The sequence below is a fragment of the Mustela putorius genome, unplaced genomic scaffold, assembly GCF_011764305.1.
Source record: "Mustela putorius furo isolate JIRA1106 unplaced genomic scaffold, ASM1176430v1.1 tig00537227_pilon_pilon_pilon, whole genome shotgun sequence".
NCBI classification, from domain to species: Eukaryota; Metazoa; Chordata; class Mammalia; order Carnivora; family Mustelidae; genus Mustela; species Mustela putorius.
In genome coordinates, this window is record NW_025422368.1 from 43,992,974 (window position 1) to 44,019,541 (window position 26,568).

At 41.9% G+C, this 26,568-nt stretch overlaps 1 protein-coding gene across 1 annotated transcript in view; it reads right to left on the reverse strand.

Moving 5' to 3' along the window:
- Positions 1-26,568, reverse strand: part of BEST3 (bestrophin 3) — an 80,124-nt gene that overhangs the window by 13,109 nt on the left and 40,447 nt on the right. Inside the window, exons 6-11 of the mRNA XM_045072892.1 lie at positions 25,607-26,400; positions 14,929-15,083; positions 13,443-13,520; positions 13,202-13,354; positions 9,667-9,747; positions 7,777-7,928 (exon numbers count right to left, since the gene is read on the reverse strand). Of these exons, the coding sequence (XP_044928827.1) occupies positions 7,777-7,928; positions 9,667-9,747; positions 13,202-13,354; positions 13,443-13,520; positions 14,929-15,083; positions 25,607-25,886 (899 nt within the window). The 5' untranslated portion in view covers positions 25,887-26,400. The remainder of the gene's footprint in view (positions 1-7,776; positions 7,929-9,666; positions 9,748-13,201; positions 13,355-13,442; positions 13,521-14,928; positions 15,084-25,606; positions 26,401-26,568) is intronic.

The following is a 26,568-nucleotide window of genomic DNA, read 5'->3' on the forward strand; positions in this document are numbered from 1 at the left end:
TTAGAGGACATTCATGGAAAGTGCCATGCAGCCATTAGTGTCCAGAAGATGGAATTTGAGTATTGCCTCTGTGGTGAGGAAAATGATTTATTTCAGGAGCTTACAGAGCCAGGATTTCTGCCGCCTGGGCTGACTGTAACCAGCTGTGTGACCTGAGGAGAGCCACTTAACCTTTCTGTGACTCAACATCTTACTCGATAGACTAGGACAACAGTACTTTGTCTACATGCCTCACAGGCTGTTGGGAGTTCAAAAGGAGCAATAGATGTGGAAAAGCTTTGATGAGTAGACGACATGAAAAGGACTCTGTCAGTGACTGGCAGACTGTCAGAGGCAACTTCCAAGTCATCGCTGACTTCTCGCACCTGGTTGGAGGAGAGGATAGTGTCTGCCCAAAGGTTACTCCCTTTTCTCCTCCCAGAGTATATTTTACAAGTGTTACTACACCTTAGAGCTGCCCACTGACAATGAACATCTTAGAAGGGAGGACGCTGACAGTCATTTCATGGTTTAGACGAGGGCACTGAAAGAATGGAGAGGAAGCATGGGGACAGGAGAAACTAGGTTCCTCTGGAGAAGGAAGATGGGGCTGATCAGGTGGTTTTCGTGCCACTGGCAGACGTGGCCCAATCCGGCAGTAAATACCGACTACGCAATGTAAATCATCAATACGGAAGAAATGATATTAAGGAAGGTCGTGCCAAGTACTGGGCTCTTTTCGAAGGGGTGGAGAAGAGGAAGTGGGGGACAGAGACTAGGTTCTGTTAAGCCAGTCAGGCTAGTTGGAGCTAGCCGAGCCAAGGAGGGAGAGCATGCACTATTTCTACAGGTCACACTGGCGCCAGGATTGGATGTGTTCTTATTTCAATCTCAGCTGTTAAAAAAGATCAACAATCCACATTTTCAAGATATCTGTTGAACACCCACAACACCATCAGCCCCACAGTCTCCCTTTCCAGTGACAGATATCTGAGGGTCTGAGCAGCAGTGATTTAATTAAGGGCTCTTGAGAAGCTGCTTGAGCTGGTCAGGGCGCTGAAGAACACTGGTCACCTCCTGTTGCCATAATAAGAGGCAGGGGACAGGACTGCTGGAGATGGCGGCGACTTTCAGAATTCTTGGGCTGTGTCTGATATGGCAAGACCAAAACAGCTCTAATGACTTGAGAGATTTAGTGCATTTTTTTTTTTGGAGCAAACTTTTTTTTGGAGCAAACTTTTTACAAACCTTTCTCACGTGAATGATAGGTAAATATAGAGCTTCAAAAGATTGAAGGGTAAAAGTAGATGATGCTTGCCTTTTTTAGTCTGGGCCACGTTTTTTTGTTTTTGTTTTTGTTTTTTAAATCAGCCCCCAGATTTATTAATATATAACTGACATAGAATATTCTGAAGTTTAATGTGTATGATGTGATGATTTGATACACGTGTGTATTGTGGAATGTTTGCCACAAAAAGGTTAGCCAACATCATCCCCTCACATGGTCGCCATTTTTTTTTCTTGTTGCACCACATTTTAAGTGGTATTTTGACAACTTAAATTCAATTAATTTAGGTCATTTTAACAGAGTTTTAATAAAGAATTTAGGAAACTCATATTTAATATGATGAGTTCTACTTCTCACATCAGATTTATTGTGTTCAAATTGCTGGTGTTACTCAAAGTCAGGCAGCTGCCTTGGAGGGAGATGATAATTTGCCTGAAAATCTATCAGAGCAGCAGGAGCACATGTGGAGGAGCATTTATTCACAGCAAAGCAAAATGCACTTTTCAAACCCATTAGAGGTGAAGGTTGTTATTTATAACCTTCTGCACTGCAGAATCTTGTCAAAGCGGTAGCCCAGGATTTATGAGATGGGAAAGGTAACTCTCATTCTGTGCTGGGAGGTGTGGGGAAAATCCACTGTGAGGAAAATCCAGCAGATAGAAGGCTGCATTCAACCAGCATTCCCCCTACTCCCTTGCTGGAGACCAGTTTCTAGCAGTGGCACATCACGGGAGGTTTGCTGAGCCCAGTGAGATGCACGCGGAGCTGGCAACCTTCCCTCTACCTTTCTCTTGCCTCCTTGCTAGTTTGAACCAAAGATTATGGCAAATCTGGCAAAAGAACAGGCATATCTAGCCTTCTGTTACCACTCTGGTTATGCTCACTTGGCCTCCATGGAGTGACACAAAAATAAATTGTGGTCCAACATGGGGGTTCACTTATGGTCCCCCACATTTCCACACCATTGTAGTCTACAAGAGTTTTGCTAGAAACAGAAATTAAGTCATCTATACCTCTTATATCTTTAAAAAGGTGAAAACTGAGTGCCAATGGTGAAGCCATGTTGGCATATGGAAGAATCGCTGAGAAAGTTCTAAAATTACCAACTTAATGCCATCTCCTTGGGAGGTTCCGTCTCTCCACCCTTTCTGGTACATTAAGTGAAAATCAATGTTCCAAGAATACCTTTTTGTTGAAGTTAGTGATTTAGAAATTGAGATATTTTGGGTGGTTTATAACCAAGCATGCAATAGTATACATCAGCCTGTGTTTTTTTTTTTATAAAGCTAAAATATTTTAATATAGTTAGCTAAGAGAGGATTACTGCCCAAAACACCCATCTAGAAGTATATTTAACACAATCTAATAATTTGCTTGTTAAATACAGATTTTGGTATGATAGAGCTACTATCATTAAGAATACATCTGACTGTACCGTGCAATCCTAATGCTTTGTGCACATTAAATATGTATGTATAATTGCAAAAAAGTAATTATATTATCTCTACATATTGGAATAAAGAGAGATAAGTTAATTAGTCAATAAATGTTCAATAAACCCCTCAGCTCCCAACGAGAAGAAACTTACAAACGTGTATATTTCTCCTCTTTTCTTAGTGCATCTCAAAATGACTTCATAGACACATTCCTTGAGATCACTCTAAAAGCGAGGAAGTGGTGACATATTTGGATCCTGGCTAGAAGCCCAATAAAGCAGTGTTCTTTAAATGGTGCTGCAGCCAGAGGTTCAAGGTTCCCAGGCTGAGAGCAGGTGTCTACATCAGCAGGACACTGAGAGCGAGCACAGCCCCATGTGTACACACTTGTGTGATCCATTTCATAAGCAGCTAAAGTCCCTCTTCTCCAGGATTGGGAATCCTTCAGCTGTTATGGATAGATGTTTCAGTTGGGTTTTTTGAAGGCCTTGAAGGGATTGCTCCTTCTTTACTCTTGGTGGTTTTGATTTTTAAGACAGGATTAAAGGGAGTTATGAGACTTCAGGTCTTTCATTTCCTCAGAGACTTATAAATTTGCACTAATGATAATTCCAATGCTTAAAAAAGAATAAGGATTTTGGAATGACTAGGTGCTATAATATGAAAAGCCTTCTACCTCTAACTAGCTGTGGTAGGCTAGGCCTGGCTCTTACTTTTATTTTCTTTTTTTAAAGAAATTTATTTTCAGTAATGCTGGCTTAAGTTTAAGCATCCTAGGTTTTGTTTTGATAAAGTTTGGTTTCTTAGACGTAAGTGTTTAGTAGCACTCAGAGAAGACCCATTTGCATTTTTGGGGTTTGGGGTGTGTTTTCTTCATGGGGGTCTTATGGACGACTCTTCTTAACGACCGTTTGCGGGTGTTCTTTTTATCTTGGTTAATAATGTCACCATGGTAAGGACAATGACAAATGCATTAATTAAAATGGCAGCCCTGCAATATATACTTTAAATATCTTATAGCTTTATATGTCAACTATACTTCAGTAAAGTTGAAATAAAAAAAAACAAAACCCTGTTACTTCAAATATACTAAGATTCCTTGCTATTTTTTACTCATCTTGGCTTGGAATTTACCCTTTGCTGGATCCCCGTATTCCTATCCTCTGTGCTAGCTCCTAATTTGTTCCTAAAATGCACCTTACACTCCTCAGCTCCAAGGAGCTTTGTCTGACTCACCGGGCTTGGTGAGCATTTCTTGATTGCCGTGTTTACCACGTTGTATTATAACCAGTCTCCTCCTCGTTGTGTCTGTGAGCTTCAGAGGTATTTGTTTTGCTTTGGTTTTCGTTTTTTGCCTCTGCCAGGCATTTGGCATAAAACCTACCATATACCAGACCGTGAAAGTGTATTTTGCCTGGAATAAATGGACGCCTTTGTTGTGTATGCAAAGATACAAGGAAAAACACCATATTTTAAGTTTGTACTTGAGATAAAAAACGGGGGACAACTTGTTTTATTTCACTAATGTACATTTGGTAAATGTGTAGAAAATAGGGCAATATTTTGAACATGTTCCTGAATAAAGAGGAGAGAGGAATTGTCTCTAAGGAATTTCCTTTTTATGTGGAAATGAACAATGTGCCAAATATGAAGGACAACATGATGCAGAGTAATTTCTCAGGTTGCCCCTGGATAGCACTTTTGCTCAGTTATGGAAGGACATTGCCTTGATTTTTAGAATTTCTGGGTCATGGGAATTGTGCTCATAAGCGTGAAATATTGATATGAAAAGATAAGAGGACTTTTATTTCTGAGTTAAATCTGCTGGGAACATATATCCTCAATAGAATAAGAAAATAAAAAACTTACTCATCCAGGGAAGGATTTTATATGCACATTAAGCTGCAAACACTTGTCTGAAATGTTTGCAACTATACTATTTTGTCCCCTGGTCTTGATTCTCATGCAAAAGGCTCACTGGGTCATCATCATCAATAAAATCACCTGGGCTACAATAATCCTTACTTTTACCTTTGCTTTTCCCTGAGCTTCAGTCAGATGGCTCTATTGGTATTGGCATTGTATTCGGTGAGTGAACAATGCAATGCTTAGGGAATCATCTTTTGTAATTTTAGAGGACATCTATTGCTTTTCTTAGCCTAGCAAACCATTCACCCTTTCCTGGTAATACCACCCTAATTTTTGTAAGACATCCACTCCATATGGTTGGGTACGGCTGACCACATCCCTTGGTCCAAAGATGGACATGTGAACCAGCCTTGTCTAATCAAAACATCATGTCTCCCCATTGATAGTGATTGGTTCAAGAATGGGCGTGTTAGTCAAGTCCAGCCAACGAATTCGGTACTTTAGTTTGAAGAGTTGGAGAACAGGTGTACTCTCTCTATAGGGTTTGCTGAGAAGTTAGGTCATAGGCCTAAAGCTTCTGGCTGCCATCTTGCGATTTTGCATCAGGAGGGGTGAGCCTGCCTGAAACCTGAGTCAGTGGAGAGAAAAGTGGGAACAGAGAGACAGGGCAATAGTGAGTGCTGGTGACATTCTCTGAGTCTCTGGATCCAGCCATGCTCAAAGTGAGGCTAGTCTCTAGATGTGACTCAAGAAAACCCTTTTTTGCTTAGAGTTAGCTGGACTTGGTTTCCCATCACAGGCAACCAGAAACAACTTAGACAAGTTGCACGGTCCTTAGACAAGAGCACAGTCCTGGAAGGAATCAACAGTGATGGATCAAAGAGGGCATTTCTGTGAATTCTCCAAAAGCCTGCATTCTTGTAGTTACGTTCCTGGGTTGTGAGGATCCCCTGGAATGGTCCCCATTCATGCAGAGAATCAAGACCAATTGAGCTTTTACCTAATTGTTTCTTTGACTAATTGGTGCTAGAGGAGTCCGGTTAAATGCCTCCCTTAATAGATTCTGGCCTTTGCCTGAGCCTGTTCCCATCATGCTAGCAAACAGCCTGTCTTAATTGCAGGAATGCTCTCTGACAGCTAAAAACTTAGCTGCATTCTTAAATATCATATCTCCTAGTTTTCTCTGAAGCATTTTATTTTCTGTTCTACATTTCCCAGAACTAGTTTAATACAAATAATAGCTTAGACTTGTTTAATCTTTCTGTGCCTCACTTTGACATCCACAAATAAGAGATTCACACAGGTCGATACTGACAATGTTCCGTGGTCATATCTAGAGTGTTTTTATGTTTACAATCTCATTTAATCTTCTCAATAATTGTTTGGGGTATTTTCTTTGAGGTCTTGTAAATCCTTAATTCTGAGTTTCTATATTTAGAAATAGGGGAAATATATATTTTAATGCTTTCTAAGGAACATGGACATTCACATGAGAATGTAAAATTATGACCATTGGGATGAATGTGCAGATCAAGATAAAAATCTTGAGACCAAAAAAAAATCATTTTAACCATCCTGCACAAACAACTTATTGGACCACAGCAATGGAACCCAAGGGCCAAAAACCATCACTGCGACTGATTCTCTGACCCTATCAAATGTGCTGGTTTCTTTTCTTTATAAGTTAGATCTTTGAACACTTTGTATTCATCAGTGATGGGAATGGAGGGAAATGTTAAAGCCTACTGAGTTGTCCAAAAACAAACTCACAGGAAAACAACTATTATTTTTCCAAAACTGAGAAGGATTTCAAAGTCCATGAAACTGTCCCTGCAGAATGAGTGACAAAATGCTGAGAAGTGAAAACCACAGGGAATGACTCTTCATGGAGCCTGAGCAGCCCGCTGGGGGAGGATTGAACACCCAGGCTGGAGGAAGCCCTGGGCAGGAGAGTCTGGGCCTCAGCAGGCCTTCTAGAAGCAGAGGAAAGTCTAGCCTGGAACCTTCTCTAAGGTGTGCTTTGAGGACAACAAGGCAATTCTCCTGGCTCCTAAATCATCTCATTATTTGCCACAATTCCTAAAATTCTCCTTTTTCATCTTTCCCTTTGGATCTTAGAAGGCTTTCAGCCTCAGTGGCTCCTTTAGGGGAGGGATGCCACAAACTATCAATTGTTAGGATTAAGAGACATTTGGCCCAGGGTAAAGCCTTGTAGGAATAGGGCTGTAGGAATAGGGTGGAAACTAGATATCCTGATGGTAGGGAAAGAGGAGGACTGAACATGGTGGGGGAGAAGACAGAAGGTCCCAGGTGGCAACGACAGGACACGAACTCGCCTCACAAATCTGAGAGCTGGCCTTAAAGAAAGGCAAACACAGTTTTGCCCAAAGTTATAAGAAAAAGCCTACAAAAGTTTTTGTCTTCTCTACAATTTTTTAGAGGGGTTCTTCTTATTTTTCTAAATTTGTCCATAGTCTTCTCTTTAAGTTACTTGGAAACTGTGGCATCTGCTTTCAGCAAATATACTTAAACTTCCCCCACATTCACACATTTCTCCAAAGTCATATACATTATCAGATTTAATAAAATTATTCAAGAACTGTGCATGATTTAGTTCAGGTCTCAGCCCATTTATTTAAAGCTAAGTACAGAGGGACAGATTGTTAAGTTAAAACCGTAGAACAGAGACTGACTTGTCAACATAGTTGAATTAAAATCCTAGAGAAAACTTTTGATAAAACTTATCACATTCCTTAAGATTTGCTTGCTCCATGTAGTCTAATGCAGTGCCTGCACATGGTATATGCTTAGTTAATACTTGTTACAAACAAACACATTTAATTATGATAGTCATAATTAAATGACTATATAATTGAATGATTAAACTACTTTTCAAATTGGAAGGGGGAAAAAAAGAAGATGGTTTCATAACTATTGGAAATTTTTCTGTGGTATAAAAACAAGGTGAAGTGCAAATTACCCCCAATTACACACACATCACATTTAAACCAGAAACTAGAGTCTCTTTACTCTCAGACTTCCTTGGGCATGTTAATTATATCTGAAAATTTGAAAAGGCTACTCCTCTAAGATATTAATAGTTGAGAATTGTCATGAAAGTAAATTCAAGATTAGGACATAAAAAATCAGAACAGTACCATATTGTATTTTCCAAATATTGATGATTTAAAAAAGTACACTTACCCCATTTCGACAGTTGACCCCAGAAATGAGGGTATGCAGTAGTCTGCAGCTGCCAGTGTATAGGGCGGTCGAGCAGCAGAATCGTCCCAGTAAATGTCCTTCTTCATCTTAGGTAAGCTCATGTGCATCTCATCCACAGCTAAAAGAGAGACCTAAAATCATTGTTTTATTGTTAGAGTAATTCGGATATGAGTTGTGTAATCAAAGAGAGTAAGTTCTAGTGGGTGGATGGGATTTGCAGGAGGATAGAACAGTCTGAAAGAGTAAATATACAAATGTCTGTCATTTATATTTGCTGTAACCAAGGCTGCTTCACAGTTGTGCATGTTGTTCACTGCACAAGAGCACTTGACCTTGGCAATGGGGGTTAAGTGGGGCTATAAAACTGCCCAGACTTGGTTTATCAAGCCATAAGCCCAGAATGGAGCCAGCAACGTTTTACCTGGAGGCAGGAGAGACACCTTTTTCTTCTTTGTTCAGAGTTACCATGTTGTCTAATGGCTATCCTGACAGCAAACTCATAGTTCCAGACATTACAGGAAGTTGAAGATTCTCAATATCCCATTCTGTTGATTCCATAAACATAGTTACACTTGATATCATTTCTTATGCATCCTGATTTTTTTGTTTGTTTGTTTGGAAAAGTATATCAGCAAATCTCCACAGCCTGGGGCCATATAGTGCTTTCTCTTCTTGACTTTGACACACTGAGGCATGAATAAATTATTAATCTTCTGCAAATCCAATTCTTCCAAAGAGCGAGTGGCCTAACTGTTATGCTTCCTCCCTGACAGACTGACAGTGTGATTGTTGGAGGAGGTCACAGAGAAGATTTAATCTCTGTTGACCTGAAAGCTGAACCCAGGCAATCACCCCCACCCCTTCCCTGTTCACTGGAATGTACATTCTGCCTACTGTTCTCACAATGGAGCCATGTCAAGGACATAGCCTTGAGAGAGCACCCTGTTGTTGAGACCATCTTGACTGAAAGTAGGGCTGAACACAGTTAAGGGCTCTGTATAAACTTGGAAGATTTTGGCAGGTGGACATGGAAATCTACCTATCTTGTGGCTACCCAAGCCAAGCCTGGTCTGTCAGTCCCCTTGTTTAGTCAGCCTGCCACCTACCAATCTGGAGTGGCCTGGCTTCCCTTCCTCTGTGCTGGGCCTCCACGTTCAGGCCAGTTTGTGAACTAACAGTGATCTACGATGAAACACTTGAACTGTTTAAGAGCTGAGTAAAAGCCTGAAGCAAGCAGACAAATTGAAATTCTTTTCTCAGCCTGTGAGGGAGACAATGGTCTGACGACAGTCCTATTAGAAAGGAAAATTCTCTCATACTGGTGCTTCCTGAAAAACCTCTCTGGAATATGCTGTGGGGTCAGGGTCCTGGGGCCCATTTGGTTTTGTTCAGTTAGATTTGAGACACAGGTTGTTGTGGCCCACATGCCCAGTGCCCTGCTGGGTGGTCATCTGACCACAGGCTCCTACATCACATGAATTCGGGAACTCACCTCCCACCAGATCATGTCTGGCTGTCATTTTATGTCCCTGCTCCCCCCACTTGGATGGCAACACAGAACAGATGAAAGAATGGATGAAAATATTGCTCTGCAGAAAGATGGAAGAGGCTCTGTAAAGCTAATAAAGAAACTTACAAAGAAAATTGGCTTGAACTTCTACTTAAAAGGGACTAATCTTTACTGCAACAGAGACCCAGGACCTGTGAGGTTCCAGAAGGACGTGAGACAACATACTGAAAAGCCAAACCTCTTTCATCTGTGGCTAAAGCTCTGAAGCTCAGGGGCCCGAATTCCAAGTCTGTTCAGATTTGAAACACCATAAGGGATTCATTATTAATGTTTGTACAAGAAAGAGAAGCTCCTCTAACCTGCAAGTTTCTGTCAATGCACCAGTTGGTTTCAAAATCATCATCATCTTCTCCAAATGGGTTGATAAGCTGCTCAGCTACCTGCAGTGGAGAACACAGAGCAAGGCCATCATGATGCCTGTGAAGACTAAGAAGGCAGGCTGAGGGTGATGGAGATGACGCCCTTTGCCACTTCCATGATATGAAGCCCAGAGGGGAGTGGGTCATTCCACCGACACTGATATTTATCTGCAAGTGAGACTTGACTCTCAGACCACAAATGAGGCACCTGGATGGGCTTGCTCTCTAGTGGTTCTGTCTGTCTATTCAGCTGGGGACAGTGCAGACCCTCCCCAAGAGAAGCTGTGTACTGTCTAGAAGCCCAGTGATTGATGCTCAGGGGCAGATCTAGCCAGTGAATGTTGAAGGAGCACTGACAAGGTGCAAGGCACTCTGCCGGGCACCTGTGGGGCTATGTAGCCTGTGAGCTGAAGAAATTTATAAGGGCCCAGGTGATGAGACCAAAATTTAACCATGGGGAAGATAAAACAGCAAAGATTTAAAACACAATTAAAGAAAATAATACAAGGAGTTTCCACAATTATTGGACATAACAGCTAAATGAATGAGTCAGAGAGCTAGCGAGTCATAAAGTTGGAATTTGACTCCCTTTGTTTTATTCTAAAGGGTTTTCTGGTACCTGGTCAGTTTCCCACTGGGAAAAGTATAGGTAGCTCCTTATCGCATTTTTTTCCACATATTTTCTAATAGTTGATGGATATGAAATGATCTTACTGTGTTCCAGTAATTGGAACACAGAATTGGAGAGCCTTGATGAGAGATTTATATGCCAAATATGTCTCGCCTCCTTTTTAAATAATCCCTTTGAGGAGTGACTGGGCGGCTCAATTGGTTAAGCATCGACTCTTGGTTTCATCTCAGGTCATGATCTTGGGGTTGTGAGATCGAGTCCCATAGGGGGCTCTGCGCTCAGCAAAGTCTGCCTAGGATTTTCTCTCCCTGTCTTTCTGTTCCTAGCCCTGCTTGTATTCTCCCTGTCTCCCTCAAATAAATAAATTTAAAAAATAATATCTTTGATTTTTATTATCAAGATTGTGTGTGTGTAGGTATGTGCGAGAGAGAGACAGAGACAGGTTGGGGGGTAGAGAGATTTTACATTGGGCTTAGATGGGAAAAAACAAGGGTAAAAAATAAAGGCACCATTGATTAGTTGAGTTTCTATATTCTCAGACTATTTGGTAGAAAATTTACCTACTTAATTTTTAGGATGTAAGTCTAACCATTAACCACTTAGAACAGCTGTTTTCAGCCTTGGGTGAAGATCGAAATAACCTGAGGAGCTTTAAAGGCACTTGATGCCTGGGTGCCTCCCTCGATTCTGATTTAATGGGTGTGAGGTTGTGCTGAGTTCTCTGTACTGGGTGAAGCTCCAGGAGGTTTAAGTGCGTGGCTGAAGTCGAGAACCACTGACTTGGAGATGCATCTCCCTTGCTGTAAGTGACGAAACTGGGCAGGGCCTGTGCCCCGAATCAGTCAGCCTCACAGCAATATTCCTGTCAAAGTCCCTCACTGCACCTTCCAGGGGCAATCCACTCTTTCTGGCCCGAGGTTGTACCAGGTCACTGGATGGGCCTTAAAAATATTTTCGTTACATCCAGAATTTCACTTTTATGGGATCATTCCTGTATATAATATTAGAGTTTACATTTACCTACCCAAATGATATTATGTTTCTGGATTGACTATCTCAAGAAATAGCTTTTAGTTTCCTTAGAAGCTCTCTTTCCAGCAAATAACTGAGTAATATACTATTTATAAGGTTAAGATGAGGTGGGTTTTTTTTTTTTTTTTTTTTTTTTACATTTTGAAAAGATTTATAAAGATTAGGATGGGCAAAATAAAACAGCTGCTTAGAAAGTGAGATCTTTCCATCTAATCCATTGGGTGGGAAAGCAGTTCTCTCCTTTTAGGGCTGTCTATGTCCTAAAGGAGCTAAGACTGTATTTTCATATTTTGCCTTTAAAAGTATTTTATAAAGGAGCAGAATGCTAATATTTTAGAGAGCATTTCATGGGTGCCTGGGTGGCTCAGTGGGTTAAAGCCTCTGCCTTCGGCTCAGGTCATGGTCTCAGGGTCCTGGGATCAAGCCCTGCATCAGGCTCTCTGCTCAGCAGGGAGCCTGCTTCCTCCTCTCTCTGCCTGCCTCTCTGACTACTTGTAATCTCTGTCTATCAAATAAATAAATAAAATCTTTAAAAAAATATTTTAGAGAGCATTTCAGAAGGCAGGAACTGTTAACAGTTGCGTGCAGGCTGGGCAAACACCACATGGACACAAAGCAAGGAACTCAGGGGACAGGACAATAAAAGATCAGAACAATCCAGTATTTGGGCCAGCCTGGTGATTTTCTCTCTATAAAACCAGAGTCTTCTTTTTTCTCTAATGGGAGAAGAGAGCTGTTAGTTTCTCTTGCTCTTTCTCTGTCTTAAATGGGTAAAAATAATTAAGGATAAGTGTCACTCAGCTGAAAATGTTTTGCCAATTATTAAGGACATGCCTTTACTTCTTGAAATGCCAATATATTTATTTTTCCTGATTAACGATTCAAGCCAATCAAAGCAAAGGCACTGGAGGGGAAAACTTTGCCACAGCCTGGAAGGCTGCTTTAGTGCACCCAAGGTGTGGCTGGCTGCAAGGTCAGCATTGGACATTTCATTTTATTCAAGTCATCTTCAGACTGTCATTAGATTTCAATTACCTTAATGGAGCCGTTGTCTTTGTGTGTATGGATACTACTTCTCTTGCCTCAGGCTGTGGTGTTTTTGCAGGCATCCAGGACAGGCTGAGGGGCAGATGTGGGGTGGAGGGTGCTGAGGGAGGGGGTGGAGGGCACTGAGGGGTGAGGACAAACTCAATTCTGCACTGATGGTGGGACAAGTCCTTCTCAGGACTCTGGCCTGTTTTTAATTTCCTGGCAAACCAAATGTCATCATAAATCCTGCTATTTCTGGTTTTGATTCTGATGAATCCTTTTCTGAGGCTCAGTTCTAGTTGTGGAAATGGGATGCCTTTAATGTGGGACAGCTAGTAGGATTTCAGGGAGTCACAGTTAACTGCAGAGTTGAGCTGAACCAAAACAATAATACAATGCGAATGCTGAAGCCTGATATATAAGTCTTCTTATTTACCCCTTTCACTCTGCCTAGTTGCCAATTGTGGCATAAAAAATCAAGGCAGTTACGGTTATTACTTTAATTACATTACTAGAATCCTAATGGGGGCACACAAAGACTAAAAAATCAGTAGCCATAAAAGAGTGTTCTTGTAATCTCTTTGCTTTAGATGGCTGTAATATGGTACTCCTCACATCTCTCGAATCCCTACTTTAAAAGTAATGACATCTCTGGGCGATTCAGTGTTAAATCTACCGTTGAAGGGCTCATGAATGAGTGACTCAGTACAGACGCAGGGTGCAGAGGGTAAAACATGACAGGGATTACAGAGTAGGTCTCAGGCGCGGGAGACCGTGGGCTACCTTGAGCCATCCCGCGTAGAAGAAGAACTGCAGGAGCGTGAAGATCGGAATGTAAAGGTCTAGGTCATGCCCCGCATAGCCTTTGGTGGGATCCAAAAACTGGCGTCCAATCAGGCAGGCGAAGAAGAAGGTGTAGACTGCCAGGGTGACAACCTGCGGCGGAGAGAAGCCTGAGTGAGAGCCCGGCGCCAGGTGCCTACGGCAAGCAGCAAGGAAAAACCGAGTGCCAAGGGCTTGATACCTGGGTGTAGACCAGCGGAATCCCAACCCAGTCGTAGCCAAATAAGAGGCTGCACCAAGAGCGGTATTTGTTCATTTCCTAAGGCAGAAACAGATAAAACATAGTTTACTAAGATGATGGGTGGGGCAGTAAAGATTTCCTGGGATGTGTAGTGTGGCTGTGGCTTTTAGGAATATGTCCATAGAGGGGTGCCTGGGTGGCTCAGTGGGTTAAAGCTGCTGCCTTCGGCTCGGGTCATGATCCCAGAGTCCTGGGATCGAGCCCCGCATTGGGCTCTCTGCTCAGCAGAGAGCCTGCTTCCTCCTCTCTCTCTCTGCCTGCCTCTCTGCCTACTTGTGATCTTTGTCTGCCAAATAAATAAATTTAAAAAATATATTAAAAAAAAAAAAGGAATATGTTCGTAAAAGGATGAGGCTGGCTTTTTAAGGCTCTAATTGGTTCTGAGAGTGACTGCGAAAGGAAACATTCTGGAAATGGCCATCAACATCATTCCACAATGCAAAATGGATGACTGTAGTTGGACGTTTTAAAAATATTAAAAGAAATCAGGACTTTATAGAACTATCCCCTACTCTATTGAATCCATAATTTCTAACATGTATATTTCCCCAAAGTGGTGATGGGAAGGCAGGCATTAATATTTTAAATAAGTCATTTCTATCCATTTTGGTACATTTCTGTGAGAGCAGATTTTTTTTTTCCCTGTTTCTCTACCTCTTTTGAAAACATGTTTGCTATAGATTTTAGAAAAAAAGAAGCACATCCTCTGCCCCCTGCCCCCACGAGGACTTTACAACAACACTTACATTGATAGAGAATAATCTCTGTTTGGAGCAGGAAGAACTCTAATCCATTGATTCCACACCCCCCCTTTATCAAGCATAAGTTATTACATAAGACTGGGAAGAGGAGTTTATGTTAATTTGGGAGTTATTTTTATATCATTCATTCATTTTGCCTGATTCAGGCAGGAGATGGTCATGGCACATGTCTATCTAGCCCTTCTGTAAATTTGCTTTTCAGATGACCTCGGGGTTATTTTATTTAATGAAAACATCATTTCATTTCCTGGAGTATCTGAAAAGTTGGCTTAACCTCAGGAAATTCCAGCTGGGGGGATCTGACTGGACGGGTTTATTTTTACTCCAGATTTTATTCTAGGATCGTGGAGCCAGGGATGGTAAACACACCATGTGGACACAAGATCATTCAGAACTCTTGGCAGCTATTGGTAATCAATTAAGGGACACTTTCTTACAGAGCCTGTTACAAAGCCTAATTCTGTTTAGACTGAGTTTCTCAGCAACCACCAGCAATCAATATGACTTAAAACCTGTGTATTATTCCTGTCCTGCATGTTGAGGGTTCTGATACTGGTTCCAAAGGAACCGGAACAAAGCAGACTTGTCCTGGTCTGACCTGTTCCATCCAGATCCTTGCTGGTCTCTGATTAGCCTCTTAGACTGATGATTTGTGAGGTACTTACAGTCATCAATGATTGTAGATCAACACTGTCTCTGATTCTACCTTCCTTTCGGGCTTTTGCTGCAAGATTTCCAAACCAGATGAATGGAACCCAGTATTTCAGATGAGGAGATTTGAGATGGTCAAATAATTTTCTTTCATCTGCTGTCATAAAACCTTTAGCACAAAATAAAAATAGCACAATTATGCAGAATTAGTCTAGCACTAATACATTACCATAAATATTTTCATGGTTACTATGGGAGCATACAATTTGGGGATATTAAAGATGCATAAGAGATGCCTCAAGTAGTTTATACTTGTATTAGAAATAAGGAATGTGTGTGCATGTGAATGCAAACACATTTTTTAATCTAACAATAATATATATCTAACTATATATATACTGTTACCTAACAATAATATATAAGTTATCTAAAATAATATATAAGTCAAGGCACGTTGGTAATCCCTCATAGAGATGGCCATTAGGAAGTAAGGTGACATTAAATGGGGACTAGAACATCTGGGGAAGGTTCCCTCTTTAGGTTTTGGTTTATTCATCTAAAATTGGGAGCAAGAATACTTAGAAATGTTAGGATTAATGGGTGACCTGGGTGGCTCAATCGGTTAAGCATCTGCCTTTGGCTCAGGTCATGATCTCAGGGTCCCAGGACTGAGTCCCACATCAGAGAAGACCTCTTCTCCCTCTGCCTGCCTCTCCCCTTGCTTGTGCTCACTCTTTCTCTGATAAATAAATAATAAAATCTTTAAAAAAAAAAAAGAAATGTTACAATTGAAAGAATTAAAGGTGTTAATATATACAAAACACTTAGTATAGTGTGGAAACCATGAATCACATACTTTTCCTCCTGCTTGCTTGCTCCCTCCACAGTCCTGATCAACCAAGTCCCCTTCTGTGAAGCCTTCCATGATGTTGGTCTTCTCCTTCCCTTGAGATTCCCCCCTTCAAATTTCCCCAGACAGTGCTCTCTGTTGCCTTGTATTAGGGATTGTCATACTTTGGAAGGGCAGTGAATGTACGATGTAAGGACCTATTTAGAAACTGTCCCTGCTCCCCTTCCCCAGGGGATTTACTTGAAGACAAGTCCTGGAAACCAGCTTCAGGTAACACAGCCCAGATACAAAGGTGGATCAGTGGGGGGATGCATACTGTCTCCCTGGTTACCAAGGAGTATGGGCCGGTCCTTTGGGAGCCTTTGGGCACCAATCCCTATCAAGGTGTAATAGGCTGGTTTAAATGTCTACTAGGGTAAATTCTAACTCAATTGGTCACCTAGCATCACTGTGGAGTTTCCTGTGTGTGTTACAATCTCATTGGTCACCTGTGCGTGGCCAGGCCTGACCGCATGGCCTTTGCCCTTAAAAGCTAGTCTGTGAAACAGAGAAGGGTCACCCTCTCTTGTAAGAGGTGCGGCCCTGAACTTTCGGTTAGATTCTTGATGCTTGGCGCGAAATAAAGCTTTGCTTGACCTTCGCTTTATATCAGTCTCGCTCCTTTAATCACGGACCCATTATTGTGGCATAACAATGATCTTCATAGTGCCCACAGCATATCTTAAAAGTATAATTTTTACAATCTTTATTTGTGTGTGTGCATGTATATAACACAGTTTGCCTGAGCTTGCAGTGACCTCTCTAGCCTCAGTTTTCCCAGATGTAAAAGAGAAATGATAGTACTACTTCCCAGGCACGTTGCAGAATTACATGAGATGGTGAACACATGTCAAGAGGTTAACATAATGCTTAGCACATACCTAGAACTCAGTAAGTGCCAAGGCATAATACATTATGAAATTTTAGTTATCCACCCCACCTCCAACATGCACAGTAAGGAAAGAAGAGATTTGAATAAGAGGAGAGGAGAAATAAGGGAGCAGGTTTATTTAATAAACAAACATTTACTGAATGTCTACTGTGCACCAGGGTTTGTTCATATAAATATCTACCTTATTTTTTATGTATTTGGGGGTGGGTAGGGGCAGAAGGAGAGGCAGAGAAAGAATCTCAAGTAGACTCCCCACTGAGCACAGAGCCCCCACATGAGGCTCAATGTCATGACCCTGAGATCATGACCTGGGTCAAAACCAGGAGCTGGACACTTAACCACTTGAGACACCCAGGTATCCTTCAAGTATGTACTTTAAAAGCTTGCAGTTTACTCTTGACCTTTTGCTTTTTAAAATATTTGATTGAGTCATTCAAATGCTACAGGAATCCAGAAGGACTAAAAGAATATTAATAAGAAAAGTCAGTCTCATTTTCCCAGCTACATAGTTTTCTCTCTGAAGGAATTACTGTGGCAAGTTTATTGTGTATCTTTCCAGAGAAATATCATTCAGGCTTAATTTTTAAGAACACAAATGGCTTTGGGGTGCCTGGGTGGCTCAGTGGGTTGAAGCCTCTGCCTTCGGCTCAGGTCATGATCCCAGGGTTGTGGGATTGAGCCCCGCATTGGGCTCTCTGCTCAGCGGGGAGCCTGCTTCCTCCACTTTCTCTCTCTGCCTGCCTCTCTGCCTATTTGTCATCTGTGTCAAATAAATAAATAAAATCTTAAAAAAAAAAAGAACATAAGTGGCTTTACACTAAATACATACATATCTGTCATTTGTTTCTATTTTTTGGTTATATCTTGGAGATCTTTTTTTGTTAGTATATAGGAGTGGCATCATTGTTTTTAAATGGCTGCTATCTAGCTAATTGTATACAATGTTCTATTTAATTAGTCCTCTTTTGAATAGATATTAAGTTGTTTTCGTTTTTTGGCTATTAAAAAAAAAATAATGATGCAGGCTCCTGGGTGGCTCAGTTGATTATGTGAGTGCCTTTGGCTCAGGTCATGATCCTGGGGTCCTGGGATCGAGCCCGACATCGGGCTCCCTGCTCAGCAGGGAGCCTGCTTCTTCCTCCACCAGCTGTTCCCCCTGCTTATGCTCTCTCTCTGTCAAACAAATAAATTAAATTTAAAAAATAATTCAATTACTATTCTTGTACTTATTCCCTTGAATTTTTAAGTGGACTTTTTCGGTGTTAATTGTAATTTAGTACCAGTAATGTTTTCTGAATTAAATCTTTTTTCAAAAATAGAGTTTTGTTAGATACTAATTTTGAGTTACTTTTGTCTCAGGAATGTGGTCATTCGCTTATGAAATTCTAACACATTCATATGAAAATCGACTTTTGCCCCAATGTAACCTAGTTTATATCCTAATCACCTGTAATCAATTTACAAACATGATTATTCCGCTTTAAGTAATCCTCCCTCCTTACCATGGAGACGTAGTTTTATTTCAGAGGTGTTACTCTAATAGAAGAGGCGTCAAAGAGAAGAGAGACCTGCTCATTTTGAAAGTCACTGATTCATAGAGCCTTGGAGTTACCTAGATCTCGGTCAGTGTTTTTGAGAATAGGGGCTACTAGCAGGTAGTCGTGGCCGAGTGGTTAAGGCGATGGACTTGAGAATAGGGGCTACTGATCGTGGGTATCTGAGTCACTTGTGACTTCTGTCACCCATGGAGAGGGCTAGGCTCCACCCTCATCTACTAAATCAGACTCAGAACCAGCTCTGTGCCTTACCGTCTCATGTGGGTACTTCTAGAAAATTCTGATTCAGGTGGTCTAGAGTGAGGCTGGGCATCAGCATTCATTCAGATCTTCCGGAGTGATTTAATGGAATTGGGTCCAGGCAGGCACATGCGTACCAAGCTCTGCTGGAAATTCTTTTTTTTTTTTTTTAATATATATTTTTTTATTATGTTCAATTAGCTAACATAAAAACTAACATCATTAGTTTTTGATGTAGTGTTCAATGGTTCATTAGCTGTGTATAACACCCAGTGCTCATAGCTGCAGGTACCCTCCTTAATGCCCACCCAGCTTCCCCTCCCTCCACCCCTTCAGTTTCACTCCTGAAGTCCAGAGTCTCTCATGGTTTGTCTCCCTCTCTGATTTCTTCCCCTTCCGTTTTCCCGCCCTTCCCTGGTGGTCCTCCCCACTATTCCTTATGTTCCACATACAAGTCCTGACACACAGCAACGTTTGAAAATCACTGCCCCGCCGAATGAAGATTTTCGTTATTCAGTATTTGAAGTAAACAGAGTATCAACTACAAAGCCAATATTTACCAACAGGAGACTCGTTTTAGATAATGCTCAGGTTATTTATATTGGCTTAGAAGGAAATTCCTCATGCCTGAGGAACTGGACTTTGTCTGGATGTCAAAAATAAAAATGAGCCTGATCGTTCCCTTCTCGATTCTCAGTGTATCTCAAAGTTCTTGCCTGATTGAGATACTCTGCCTTTTTTTTCTTCTTTTTCTTTTTAAAGACTGGCAGAGCATGATCGAGCCTTGTTACAAGAGGTTAATAAACTTGACCTGTCTTGGCTCTATGCTTAAAGATGTGTAGCAGAGGTTCATCCTTTACCTGGAAGCCTATTCTCTGACATTTCATATCAATTGGCTAGCAGTTACATTCTTGGGATTTATGCTGCAATTTTCAAAAAATTACCCCGTTTATATGCCAGTTGCAAGCTCTGTCATTTGACCAAAGAATAACTTTACCTCTGCTTATTTTTTATTCAGGAGTATGGATCAATTTGTGCTGGCAAGTTCTTTTTCGGCTTTTTAGCAGAATGCAAATATGCAAAGTGAGGGTTTATTCAGGGCGGACACGAAAGCTAGAGTTAGCCTCTCTCCCAGGTAGCACACCCACTCACTGGAAGGGGACAGGCAGAGCAAGGAAAGCTGGGGATTTTTAGTTTTTCAGCCCAGAGGTAAGGAGTACTTTGCTCAGCTCTATGGTTTGTCAACCAGACATTAATGTGTCCTCCAAGAGTGCACAGGCATGGTGGTTTTTGCTGCTCCCCTCAGGGTGATATGTCTTACTAAAAGTAACCCCGTCTTTGGAAATCACATCACTGGTCAAGTACAAGGAAATCCACAGATTTTTGGTCAAATCAATTAAAAGGATGTTTGTTATGAAATGGAATTCTATCCGTATCAGTACTTTAGGACACTGTAACCAGAGACCAAGGAACTTTTTCAGAATGTGGTCATTATGCTCATTGCTAGGACTGCGTGATCCGCACACCCACTGATCTGCCACAGTTTGGTAGCACTGTCAACTGGGCTGGTCCTCACACCACCCTGTGACCTTGACCTGTCAGTCTTCATGCCATATTCCCTCGGGTCCTACCCATAACCCTGACATTGTTGCTTTGTCTTGCTGTTACATCTGCTCAGAGCTCCTCTTGCTCTCTTCCTTCTGGCTTTCTGGCCAGGTAGGCTCTGTTCAACAATTTTCATACTTGTGCCAAGAAACCTCCTTAGTATTTCAAATCAGAGTAACATACCCCACGCCACGTTTTTACTTGCAACTAGAATTGTGATTTGATGGAATAGGACCTTCTACTTTAAGGTAAAATGTTACTGCCCTCAAGCCAAAGGCCTAATTAAGTCCACTGATAAACAATATTCCGGTCTTTAAAATTTTTCATCTGCCATGCAGTTGGTCTGTTTTGCCTCAGTTGAAGCTCAGGCAGATGTCTTAGGCTTTTAAAGCAGAGTGTGCAAATGAGACTCTATTAGCAGAAGAGCCAAAAGCTCAGCATCTCAAAGCTTGAAGGCAGAATGGGTTTATTGCCAGTTCTTTCTGAAAGAGAAGGTTGTGCATTCAGCATCTGAGCCCATCTCAGAGAGATGACTTTTTCAGGAAGATTGCAATGTGCCTGGCTAATTTTTATCTCTGTACTGTACTTCCAAAATGAACTGAATGCAGCCACCGGATTTGACTACAGTGCTCCTTTAAACTCAATGGTAGAGGTTTAGAAATCCTTGTCAGCTGGAAAAATCAAAGGGAGGTCAGAGAGATTGAGGGAGAGAGATGGAATCACATTGTGAAACTGCTGTGGGCAGGATGTGAGACTTTTTTTTCTTTTTTTTTTAAGACCAGGGACCACAGTAAGATACATTGTTCCCAAACAATGATTGGTTCTTTCAGCTGGTGGTCTCTCTGATATTTCCTGATCAGTTTAGTTCTGTTCTGTTCTGTTCTGTTCCATTCCATTAAAAAATGCTGATTGCGAGCTATTAAAATGACTTAAGAACCCAGTAATGAATTACAAACCATAGTTTGAAAAGCTTGAAATAGGATATGGTTGAGTGAAATCAGTTTTTAGGATCGCAATCCTGGCCAGAGACAGAGAACATTTCCTCTTTTCCTCATGTGGATAAAACATCTCTACTCAGCCATATCCCTGTCTCCTGATAGTTCACCACCTTCTACACTTGACACACAGGAAATAACACCCCCTAAATCAGTGCTCTGAGCCCTCGCCTGTCTGGGAGGCCCAGAATTTTATTTTCCCTGAGTGAGCAGATGTGAGGTGATTTGCAGGTGAGGTTGGAGGAGTTGATAGCTGTGCCCTGTGTTATGGTACAGTGCTTCCTAAACTCTGCTGCGTGTTAGAGTGGTCGGGGGAGCTTTTAAAACTCTTGATGCCTGGGTCGCATCAAACACCTATTGAACCCAACGTCTGGGGTGGAAGCCAGACATCAGTATTTGTAAAAGATCCCTAGTGATTTCAACTTGCAACAAAATTTAGGAACATCTAGCCTAGTGCACAGAATTGTTATGCCATTTTAGCATTCTCGGCCTGGGGTCAAACATCCTACAGAGCTTCCGGGAGCTTGTTTGAGGTGGGGACTCTTAGTTGTTAAGCCCCAGACATTCTGATTCCAGCAGCTGCCCAGGAATGTGCAATTTAAAGTCCCCTTGATAAATGAATGTAGTCTATGATCACACTTTGAGAAACATTGAGTGGATGCCTTGATAAACTCTTAGAACTGTGTGGAATCTTCAAACCCTGACCTGCTGAGACTACCCATCATGGCATTCATTCAAGTAGGGTTCACCGTGCACTTTCTGTCCTATGTAAAGCAAGTGTGCATAGGTGAGTCAAGTTTCACTCACAGGATGACATTCTGTCTGTTCTGGGCACAGCATGTGAGACTATAGAGGTAACTGACTCAGCCTGTAAAAGTTCAGCCAGCAGGAAAAACTGGCACAGCTGCGAATGCCACTGTCCCCTTGATCACCTCTCTGGAGCACAGAGTTGTGGGAGATCTCACAGAGACCAAGAAGCCCCACCGCCATGGAATGCATTGGAAAGAACTTAAACAGCCCCCCACAGGGCAGGAAGTGAATACTGTACAGCAGCCATTTGATTTTACTTAGTGAGAGAAGATCACAAGTTACATGATCTGAGTATGGGGCTAGCTTTCCAGCCAGTGCATCTAAAGGTAGAACTTGAGTTTCAACCCCCATTTGACAATTGGGAGCTTGCTTAGTTGTATTAATGTCTGTTTACTATAAGTGCTGCTAAAAATTCTGATGGGTTCTCCTCAGGGTCTTTCCTTATAGAAGAAGCTCAAAGAACCTCATGTTAAGAGTCAAGGGCTTTAAGAATACCAAACAGTGTCCTCTCCTCAAATTTTACTGTTTTCTTTCATTTTCTCTCTCTCTTTTTTTATTTAAGTAGGCTCTATACCTGAGCCCAATGCAGGGCTTGAACTCGTGACTCTGAGATCAAGACCTGAGCTGAGATCAAGAGGCAGACACTTTACTGACTGAGCCACTCAGGCACCCCCAATTTTACTGTTTTTTAATCACTCTTATGGGCTACCAAGCACAAAAGGAAACAATTTGGGAGAAATAGAAATACAATGTAAAGTTCAGCTGTAAATACATTTGTGTTTGTCTCTGAAAATGATTCATGTGAGAAAAGATTTGTAGCAATTTTTGCTGAGGACAGGGATCATATCTATTCTCACTTCTAGTTGTGCTCCCCTGCTCAGCACAGTGCCTAGCATATCATATACACTCAACAGATCTTTGTTAAATAAGCAAATACATGACAGATTTAGCAACAGCTTTAGTAATGTTTCTTTTAGAGGAGTGTAGATAATTTCCCATCACCTATTTCTGTGATTCTGTTGAGTAATTTTGAAGAGAAATTTTTTTTATCCTGATCACTATGAAACACCAACTAAAATGTTTTGATTCAGTTTTATTTCATAATGCAAATACCCATTTAAGGCCATTGCTTGAACTGGAAAAGGTCTGGAATTGTGCACCTGACCTGACTTAGGATGAGTGACATCTTCCAGGGCTGGTAATTGGAATGACTGAAATTTTCCAGGCCAGGTTTGTTGCCAATAGGCAAAATGATAGAGATACTTCTGTTATAGCTCCTCTGGTAAATAACTGAGAACAGACCAGTTTAGGGAATTTTCAGCATTACAGATGTTATTTTGCACTCTACGGGTATTTCTATTTCGTGTGAGCAGAAATGAACCCATTTTATTTTTAACTTGAGAAATTTAACCTGTAACATCAAAGCATATGTATTGCCCCAATGATGTTTGATCCTTTTAATTTTCCGGACTACTGGAACTTGACTGTCTAACTTCAAAGCAAGGAAAGTTAGGGACTAGCAGGTGGGTGACCTAGGTCATCTGGCTCTAGTCAAGAGATTGCCAGATGCTTCAGAAGGAGATGCTGGTCATTCTCTCTGCCCTCTACTCAGTTCTGAATTCCCAGAAGATTCCCTGAAGCCAGGCAAAGCTGTTAGAAGGAAACTCCAACCATCTTAAAACCCATTGTCTCTCAGAATATGATCCAGGGACCCCTTGCCTCAGAGTGTCCAGGGGCTTGTTAAATCCATTCATTTCTGGCCACCACCCCAGATCTACTGAATCAGAATCTCTAGGTGTGGTATCTTGGGATCTGAATTTTTAGCAATATTGACTTTTAACAAAATCTACTATGCACTGAGGTTTGAGAACATGTACTTTTCCTGACAGGTGATTTTATGTAGGAAAGTCACCAGACAGGAAGTAGGTTTTCTTGTACCCTCAATATTGCCTCCAGCCTTTGCCCCCACTCCTCTGGGGCCCTTGTGCTTTACTTACTAGCCCTCTCTCCCCTCAGGCAGAGCAGGTGCCCTGGCTCTGGACTCAGGACATCTGCCAGACATTTTCCGCCATCCCTGAACTTCCTGTTCTTCCCAGAAACGTTGGCACAGGCCAAGGACAGTCAGACAGTGATGGAGGCATGTGTCCAGCTGGGGGGAAGTGGAAACTGACCCCATGTGCACACTGACTCAGCTTTCTCTGTTGGGGAAAGGAGCAAGTTTGGTGAGCCAGCTGCCAGTCCACAGAGAGGGTGCCCACTCAATATGGTGGACTGTGGGCCAGTCAGGAAGGATCTGGCCTCTGGAGTGGCTCCCCCAGCTCGGAGGGCAGTGGTTTGGAACCTTTGCCTTTCTGCCCAGTGCGCAAACTTTATGTCCCTGTGGCTACAAGCTGTCCAATCACTGCTTTTTCTGCTTCTTGTGAGAACACTTCAGAGGGAGCGAGAACAGTACGGACATGTTCCCTGTGATGTCAGGGAACCAGACCTCAGAGGCACCCGCACAGGCCTAGGCACCCTCATGGCTCCAGTCAGTTCTGTCCACACAAACCAACTGAGTCACTGAAGTCAGCACAAGGCTCATTATGCCCATGCATAAAAGCCTCCTCAAAAAAGCCCTCAAATACCAATCTTTATTTTAAAAAATCTGTTTTCAAGGCCATTTCAGAAAAGGAGCCTGGATACAGCAACCTAATTTGAGACTGTACTCAATATAAAGGCAGAATCACCTCACGTTTTTTGTTTTTTAAAGGTTTTATTTATTTATTTGAGAGAGAGACAGAGAGAACATGAGAGAGGAGAAGGTTGAAGGGAGAAGCAGACTCCCCGTGGAGCTGGGAGCCTGATGTGGTCCTTGATCCCGGGACTCCAGGATTACGACCTGAGCTGAAGGCAGTTGCTTAACCAACTGAGCCACCGAGGCGCCACCTCACGGTTTTAAAATGTGTATTTATTAATCTATCCCAACCATCTATCAGACCGACAAACAACCACCAAGCACAACTACCAGTTTTTATTCAGTGCCTGCCCACAATGATCTCATTTAATCCTCATCCCATTGAGGTCTGCTCTGACAGCTTCTCTCCTAAATATTAACACACCAAAGAGAACCATCCCCCCAACATGACTTGTTCCCAGCATACTGTGCCCAGGAGCGCGGATTGAACAAATGCATCTATGTTTTTTTTGGGGGGGGGGGTTCTTTTCAAAGTAATCTCCACACCCAGTGTGGGGCTTGAGCTCACAACCCCATGATCAAGTGTTGCACCTTCAGCAGACTGAGCCAGGCAGGCATCCCCAACTCCATCTACTTTGAGGAGTCAAAGAGAGACCAGAGCCACACTGCCTAGACAAAAACTCATGGTTGGTTCCTGCTAGAATGGACTTTTAGAAAAGGTCAGATGATATTAACATGGTTCTAATAAATATAGTAATTATTATTATAGTATATTTACCTAAAGGCCATGTGACTCTTTGCCACTTAATTTGAAGTTGACTCTCTGCCACTTCTCTTTTGCACCCCTAGGAAACTTCTTGAGAGCAGTGAGTATGTCTTACTCATTTTTGCCTCTGAAGACTGTTTCTGGCACATAGGAAGTAATCAGTAAATGTTTCTTGGATGAATGAATAAATAAAATTTCAGAGGGATTTTGGAGGGTCCCATCTAGGCTGAGGGGAGTCCACGGAGGGCAAAGGCGTTCACCATACCTGCTTCAACCACGTGGTCCATGGTTGGGAACCTTTTGTACACAGCCGTGCTCACAGAGCGGAAGATGAGCAGAGACGTGAGATTGACGTAGCGCATCAGCGTCCTTCTGAGCAGGCGCCCGTGCTCGTCCCTTCCGTGAACACTGCTGGAGATGAGGAACATCAGCCTGTCCGGCCAGGGCAGATTCACAAACTGGTTCCACCATCGGTTCACTACCAGAGTGACATAAAACCCTGTAAAGTGACAGGAAATGATAAAGCCATTTCTTGCAGCATACATGGTGACCCTGATGCTTTTAGCAGAATTTCAGCTTTTATAGGGATTGGGATGTAAAAATATGTTGCTATCTGTATCTTAGAATTTTGCCCTCCTAAATAAATAAATAAAAGTAATTTGTGCCTGGCAAGGCCTTAGCACCCAGTGAGTGGGTATTAGAGTTCAAATATTGACAGCAAAAATGGAGCGTTAGTGAAGAGGAAGCTTGATTGTCCAATCGCCAATGATTACCTCAAACTCGTTTGGGGTTAATTTAGCCAAAGCAGTCCTGAAGGAAAACCTTACGGGTGGCTGGGGTTCTATCGCAAGCGGTGGCTTTTCAGGCATGCCTCTCAGCTTGGAAACACTCCCATGCAGAGTCATCGGTGCCATCCTAACGGAGACAGCTGTGTGGCTGCATTCTGCGTGTGACCTATACTTACCAAGCACAAAGGTTACTGGAATTTGTTCAGCATATCTGTCACAGTAAATTGATAATTTTTCAAAGTAACGTTTTTGGGCTCCTGTAAGTAACAATCTGGAGCAAAAATAAAATGCATAGCCCTTTATGATATTATACTTCTGCACTTGCTTTGCAAGTGATATTCAGTGCAAACAATTAAGCACAAATAATTGTAATTTTTTTTTTAAGGCACAGTAACTTTTTTCCTACCTGAGCTGATGTATCTCAAAGACTTTTTAATTG